General features: G+C 45.1%; 1 protein-coding gene across 1 annotated transcript in view; it reads right to left on the bottom strand.

Annotated features, from left to right (window-relative positions):
- Positions 1 to 6,032: 6,032 nt before the first annotated feature.
- Positions 6,033 to 7,500, bottom strand: part of vimr2 (vimentin-related 2) — a 37,785-nt gene continuing 36,317 nt past the window's right edge. The window contains exon 11 of the mRNA XM_063189339.1: positions 6,033 to 6,408. Coding sequence (XP_063045409.1) covers positions 6,366 to 6,408 — 43 coding nt within the window. The 3' untranslated portion in view covers positions 6,033 to 6,365. The remainder of the gene's footprint in view (positions 6,409 to 7,500) is intronic.

Genomic DNA, 7,500 nt, shown 5'->3' with positions numbered 1-7,500 from the left:
CTTCCTCTCCTCATCCTCCTTTTCCCTCCTCTTCTGTTATCTTCCTCTTCTCTACTTCCTTTCCAGTCACCCTGTTTCACATTCTCACAACTAACAGTCACCTCAGCTGCCTCCCCCCTCACACACACACACATTCACCACCCACTGATTCCACTCGATCCAACACCAATTCTCCTCCGACACACCACTGGTCTGGCCGGTCATGTTTAAATTAAACAGAGGTTTAACTTGGCTGAGTTGGTCTTTGCGAGTCTGAAGGTATGTACAGTATGTGTGTACATGTCTCTGTGCCTGTGTGTGTGTGTGTATGTGAGTTTAATCTGATCAGATTTCTTTATTAGCCAGCTTTTTTCAGGTCGACTGACCATGAGGGCGGCCGAGACAGAATGAGGAGAGAAAAGAAGAGAAGAGAAGAGAAGAGAAGAGAAGAGAAGAGAAGAGAAGAGAAGAGAAGAGAAGAGAAGAGAAGAGAAGAGAAGAGAAGAGAAGAGAAGAGAGGAGAGGAGAGGAGAGGAGAGGAGAGGTGGTGTAGGGCCACTGCACTCCTGTCTGTTGCTTAACACATCACTGCGTATGGAGGGCTGTGGCGTGGTGTGGTGTGGTGTGGTGTGGCACTAAGAGGGTTTTAAACAGGCTGCTGCTCAGGAGGAGGAGGAGGAGCTGGGGCAGGGAAAGGACATGGAGGTTCATGGGACGGGAGGAAGCGAGAACATCTTACTGGACCTGGGACAGCAGGGGGTAACTGAGGGTGTGTGTGTGTTGGTGTTGGGGGAGGAGGTGGGGTAAGCAGACACACTACTACAAGGAAGCTCAAAGTGCTTTACAGGCTTAGTAAGGCTTCGATGCGGTCCACTGGAGACAATCTGAATCGCTAAGACCAGGCCAAGTTCAGGTGGGGTTAGGAGTCTAAAAGTGGCTTCTAAGTGGAGAACGCATGCAACAGCATCTAGAACAGAGTTCAAGGCAATTTACCTTCATTACATATGAACATGACTCTCCTGCACATACCTTGTTATATCATATATCTGTGAATTCTGTATTCTCCAAAACATTGTATAATAGGCCTATTGTTGATTGTTTTCCTGCGCTGTAAGTCGTTAAGGTGATTAATTACCTTGAAGAAGGTGTTAAGGTGATTAACTGAAAAAAGTTACAAGGTTCTGCTCTAAAACTACAAAACTGAGTTCGTCTAAGTTGTCCTGACAAGTTAAGAAATCGTTGGTTATTCTTAATACTCCTTTCCCAGAAAGCAGTTGGTCTGAGCACTCCTGCCTTGAAGAACACTCAAGGTGACCCAAAAGATTTTTTTATAACACTGGGCAATCTTTTTGCACTTAGTGAACCGAATACTACACTGCACCTTATCCTCCTGTACTGTGCCTTGTCAGGTAAGCACATGAGCGTGTCAGTGAGTGAATACGAGAGTGAGTATCTATGTTTGCATTTATGTTTATACATGTGTGCAATCTGTTTAGAGGCTTAGTAGGGATGCGATGCGGTCCAGTGGAGACAATCTGAATCTCTAAGACCAGACCAAGTTCAAGAAAGGTTAGGGTCTAAAAGTGGACTGCATGGGAATGCATTAAAGGAACAGCCCATCTAATTGCAGGAGTCACAAATTTACAAGAAAGAAACTCATATATTTGTGACATTGTGAAGTAGAAAATTTGTGAGAAAAAAGTCATCTTGCATGCACGTGTGTGTGTCTGTGTTTAGAATCTGTGTGTGTGTGTGTGTGTGTGTGTGTGTGTGTGTGTGTGTGTGTGTGTGTGTGTGTGTGTGTGTGTGTGTGTGTGTGTGTGTGTGTGTGTGTGTGTGTGTGTGTGTGTGTGCGTGCGTGCGTGCGTGCGTGCGTGCGTGCGTGTGCGTGTGTGTGTGTGTGTGTGTCAGGATGGCAGTGCTGAGTGATGCTGCTTGTTACCAAACACAAATAGTTTCCTTCAAAGCCTGTCAATTTGAGTGTCTACTTGCATGGGGTATTGGCCAAATTAAAGCCAAATTAAGTCCTTGTGAGCTTTCGTTACAACCTTGTGTGACCTACAGTGTCTGTGTGCGACTGTAGAATATAACAGTGGTGTTTGAACGTGTGCATGTCCGTGTGCGTGTGCAACCACACATGCATGTGTACCTGTACCTGTTCTGTTTGAGTGATGTCTGCTGTTTGATGCACAGCATTAAACTGAAGGCAAACGCTCACTTCAATGGCTCTGGGACAAGTTATCCATTCTAGTCAGCTGTATTACGATGCTTTAAAAAGGGGCGTGGCTTGGGATTGGTCAATTTATGACAGCACTCCATCTTGTGAAGGTAGACACCTTATGACTATGCCCAAATCAAAACAATTCCTAACCCTAACTGCTGTCGAACTAATGGCCTGTATGACCACTGGGCTGACCCCATCTTGAGGTACAGTACACACAAGGTGACCTAAATGACTTTCATAATGCTAGACAATCTTTTTGGACTTAGTGAACCGATTTTAACACTGCACCTTAACCTCCTTGAAACTTAAGTAAGTAAGTAAGTGAATGAGTGAGTAAGTATGTATGTTTATACTATGTGCAATCTGTTGGGGGCATAAGTAGGGATGGGATGCGGTTCACTGGACACAACCTGATTCTCTCAGATCTGACCAGCTCGGGTTAGAGTCTAAAAGTGGTCTCTAAATGGGAATTTCATACTGCTTTATTAGAAGGGCTATGTTAAGTCAATTAGGATGGCCCTGGCTTGAAGCATATACGAAATGACCAAAAGACTTTCATAATACTGAACCTATTTTGCACATAGTGGAATGAGTAGGCCTACCTGAGTGCACCTTACCCTACATTGAGAGTTAAGTAAGAGTGAGTATGGACAGTATGGATGTACCATATGTTTGTATGTTTGTATGTTTTCTATGTTTGTTGATGCATGCAAGTAATCTGTTAAAGGCTTAGAGTGGCTTTGATGCGGTCCACTGGACACAATCTGGATCTCTAAGACCAGGTCAAGTTCAAGAAAGGTTAGGGTCTAAAAGGGGCGTCTAAATGGGAAATGCGTACAACATTCAAGGCCCAAGGCCCATATTTCTCAACTATCCCTCACTTGGTTGTCTTTGGAAATCCACAGTTTTATGAAAAGTATGTGTAATTCAATCTTAAGACATTGTGACTCTGAATCAATGCAACATGACGGAAGGCCAGCTTTTGCATTTTAAAATTGGCTGACTTGTTAAGTTGATTAATTTACGAGGTTAATTTAAAAGGTTACTTGGTTATTGTCATTGAAACAGCTAATTTATAAAAGGGTCCGTGTCTTACTGGGTTAACCCATTGATGCCTGATGTTGCGTTGCACAACATTGGCCCTGGTGCCTGGAGCTGCATTACGCAACATTCAGGCTCATGAGATTTGAGACAACTTTATTAAAAGTCTCTGTTGGTTTGAGATGAATGAACACATTCTAATGAAAGATGAGGGTCTTATCGTTTAAATGCATCTTAGTGCATATTTGTATGTGCTTCAGAAGCTGAGATATTTAGGTTTTTATAGTCTGAGGGCAGCTTTTCTTAAAAAGGGCTCAGGCATTCAGCACTCTTTTTTGCAGGTGCCTTAGGCGTCAATGGGTTAAAGCACAAACACACACACACACCGGACACTTTCATAAAAAAGGAAATTCTTTTTGGAGTGAATGTAGTGCCACACTTTGCCTTGACAGTGTATGTGAATGTATGTAGTGAATGTGTAACACATGTTTATGATCATTTGCAATATCTGGATATAATGTGTAATATCTATGCTGTTGAACACCTTCATTTTCTTCGTGATCAATAAATTATCTCATCCTTATCCTGTTCCACAGGGCATATTTAATAGACTTCAGAATTTGCAGAGATGAAAAATCATGACAAAGAAAGGATTTAATGATGCAAAAAGGCCTTAGTTTATTGAAAGTATTTGGTTTTCCAGTCAATTTTAATATCACACGCACACACAAATGGCAAACCACACAGAAACCATTCCGTGACAGAAAGGCAGAAGGAAAACACACACTCGCATCGAAAGGAAATCCAATAAACAGCAACGCCACCGGCATCATTACTTTATGAGTTTGTGGTGCATACAAATGAGCAGATCATGTGAGTGCGCATTTGTGTGTGTGTGTGTGTATGGGGGGGTTAGTGTGTGTGTGTGTGTGTGTGTGTGTAGGCTACGCGTGTTTGTTTGTTTAACACTCATAAACTCTGTAATTTTTGAATTAACACTGCACATTTTACTGTGTGTGCGAGACCAAGAAGCCAAAAAGGTACACCACTAGGCTAGTGTGTTTCATCTGCCAGTGTGGGGGGCTGTGGAGCCCACATTAAGGGGGGCGGGGTGTGTGTGAGTGAGAGAGACACAGACACACAGACGACTGGATGTTTCCTTATAAGTTTGTGTGTGTGTGTATTAGGGGTTGGACTATGTGGTACTCTCTCAATGAATGTGTGGAGCTTGTGTGTGTAGTAGTAGGGGTGTGTGTGGGGGGATGTGGGACAGTGCGGAGGTCGAGGGGTTAAGAACGTGTAATCAGCACAGGCCTGAGTGAGGGCCGATGAGTGTCAGGGGGCGGACGGGGGATGGCACCCAAAACCACACACGGAGGAGACCAGCAGACAGACACAGACGACTGGATGTTTCCGTGTATATTTATTTATACTATGTGTATGTGTGTGTGTGTGTGTGTGTGTGTGTGTGTGTGTGTGTGTGTGTGCATGTGTGCACATGTGCGTGTGTGCGCGCGCACACGTGTGTGTGTGTATGTGTGCGTGTGTGCATGTGTGTTTGTGTCAAAGATGACGTGACTGAACTGCGTGTGTGTCCTGTGCCCTGTTCGTCTGTGACAAGGTGTGTGTGAGAGCATGTGCATGGTCTGAGTGATGGTCTGTCTATGAGTAAGGCGTCTGTGTGTGTACGTGTGTGCATGTGTGTGCGTGTGTGCGTGCGTTCGTGCATGCGTGTGTGTGTGTAATGCATGCGTGCGGTGGGGTACAGGGCCGAGGGCCATCTGAGAGCCCGTCAGTGACAGCGCTACTCCAAACACGGGGGCCCCAGTGCAGTAGAGCAGAGGATACGCCACACTACACTGACAGACATCAGAGCCCTCCTACAGCCTCCTGGGTGTCTACACGCCATACACAGCACACAGCACACAGCCAGCCACAACCTCAGCCAAGGCTCCTGCACGCAATACACATATGATATACGCTCTCGCTCTCTCGCTCTCTCTCTGTCTCTCTGTCTCACTCTCTCTCTCTCTCTCTCTCTCTCTCTCTCTCTCTCTCTCACACACACACACACTCTCACACGCACACATACACACACACACACAGGTATAGCACATACAAACACACGCACACACACACAATACACAGACAGAGACAGACACTAACGCAAATAGCCAGGTACACAGAGGCACCCATACACATACACACACATGCATACATGGACACACACACAAAGAAATGGAAACATGCATACTATCATACTATCCTAATGCACACAAAGAGATGGACACACACACACCCACAAAGGCACATACACACAGACATAGAGAAAGACAGACTGTACACACACACACACTTAATAAACACAAAGAGATAGACATGCACAGACACACACAGATACTGCTACATGAACACAGGCACACACACACTGAATACACACAGACACAGAAATAGACACAGACACAGACACACAGGTACGCCCCCCACACACAAGCAGATAGACACACTGTGCACTCACATGCACCTACACAAGCACACACACACACACACACACACTTTCCCACCCACAGTGGGGGCAATCAGAGTGCTCAGTAAAGGGGCACGGGGTCAGCTGACAGTGACCGGTTATCAATGGCCCAGCATGGGGCTTCCAGATGCCATTTATCTGTCAGGACAACTCTACATCTGGACAAGGGATTGCATGCCTGTGTGTGTGCGTGTGTGTGTGTGTGCTTGCATACGAATGTGTGTGTGTGCGTGTGCGTGTGCGTGTGCGTGTGCGTGTGCGTGTGCGTGTGCGTGTGCGTGTTTGTGTGTGTGAGCCGCAGAGAAACTGCAAGTGTGTGTGCATCTATGAAAGTAAGGGTGTGTGTGTGCGTGTGTGCGTGTGTGTGTGTGCATTTTGTTTTATTGAGGTTCACCTGAATGTCTGCAGTATGTCTGGCTTACTACCTTTGTGTGTGTGTCTTTGTCTGCATGGTTCCATGGGAGAGAATGTCATCTCTTCCTATTCACCGTTTCCCCTCATCCCCTCTGCTTCACCTCCATCTCCTCATCCTCTTCCTCCCCTTGTCCCAGTTCTTCTCCTCCACTCATCCACTCCCTCGCTCCACTCGTCCGCTCACAGACAGTACAGGCGCTCCTCCTCTTCCTCCACCAGGCCCCTGGGAACGACAGAGGCAGAGAGAGGTGAGAGGATGAGAAAGGAAGAGGAGGACAGAGACAATTACAAGCAGGAGGAAGAACAAGTAGAGAAGAAGTGTAGAGTTGACTCCAGTTGAGTAGAGTAGAGTAGAGTTGAGTCCAGTTGAGTAGAGTAGAGTAGAGTGGAGTAGAGTAGAGTAGAGTAGAGTAGAATTCCGTAGAGTAGAGTAGAGTGGAGTAGAGTAGAGTAGAGTAGAGTAGAATTCCGTAGAGTAGAGTAGAGTGGAGTAGAGTAGAGTAGAGTTCAGTAGAGTAGAGTAGAATAAAGTAGACTAGAGTTCAGTAGAGAAGAGATACATTACCGATCCTGAAAGAAATGGTGTCAGCATGCACAATTTGCAAAAATCGACACCTCACACAGTATGTTAGTCAATGCAGCTGACAGGTAGACATACAGTAGGCCTATATTACCCTTTCGCACATATTGTATCTCCATTCATACTTGCACGGATGTTGCCAGATGGATACGGATGTTGAATGTTCACTCATTTTTGCGTCAAGCTGTACTGACAAAGGTCACGTATTACAGACGCGTAAGTAACTGTAATGTACCCAAATGACCACCAGGAAGCACTTAGGAGCACTCCGATGAACTCCTTGGAAGGCTTGCAGTTTTGTCATGAAATTTTCCAGTGCATTCGTATTGGATTAAATTGATTAAATCCATTTGGACCTGAAAAAAAGACCAATTTTGCCTATGTGACATTATTGTATTGGCTCCTAAAACTTAAAGGATTTATCCGGAGTTGGAACAAGTTTGCCTCGTTTTTGCATATTTGGGATGAAATACAGTCACTCTAGAGCAAAATCAAGGCAAAAGGGTGCATTTTGAGAAAGTTTGATAATATCACGTTAGCCTCGTTAGCCATATCAGCTATGCAATATGAAATATGCGGGCATCGTTTTTCGGCGGTTACACACATTTCAAAAACACCACATTTTAACGTCTTGCACAGCTCAAAACAACGTCACACTTACCTCGTAATATGTTGAGGGTATCCACACATAAACCGAAGTGTCCAAAGCCCTTCATGTATTCTTGAAAGGTCTGC

Source organism: Engraulis encrasicolus, chromosome 23, assembly GCF_034702125.1.
Source record: "Engraulis encrasicolus isolate BLACKSEA-1 chromosome 23, IST_EnEncr_1.0, whole genome shotgun sequence".
Classification (NCBI taxonomy): domain Eukaryota; kingdom Metazoa; phylum Chordata; class Actinopteri; order Clupeiformes; family Engraulidae; genus Engraulis; species Engraulis encrasicolus.
Note: the sequence above shows the minus strand (reverse complement) of the source record. Positions and strands in the feature narration are given on the sequence as shown.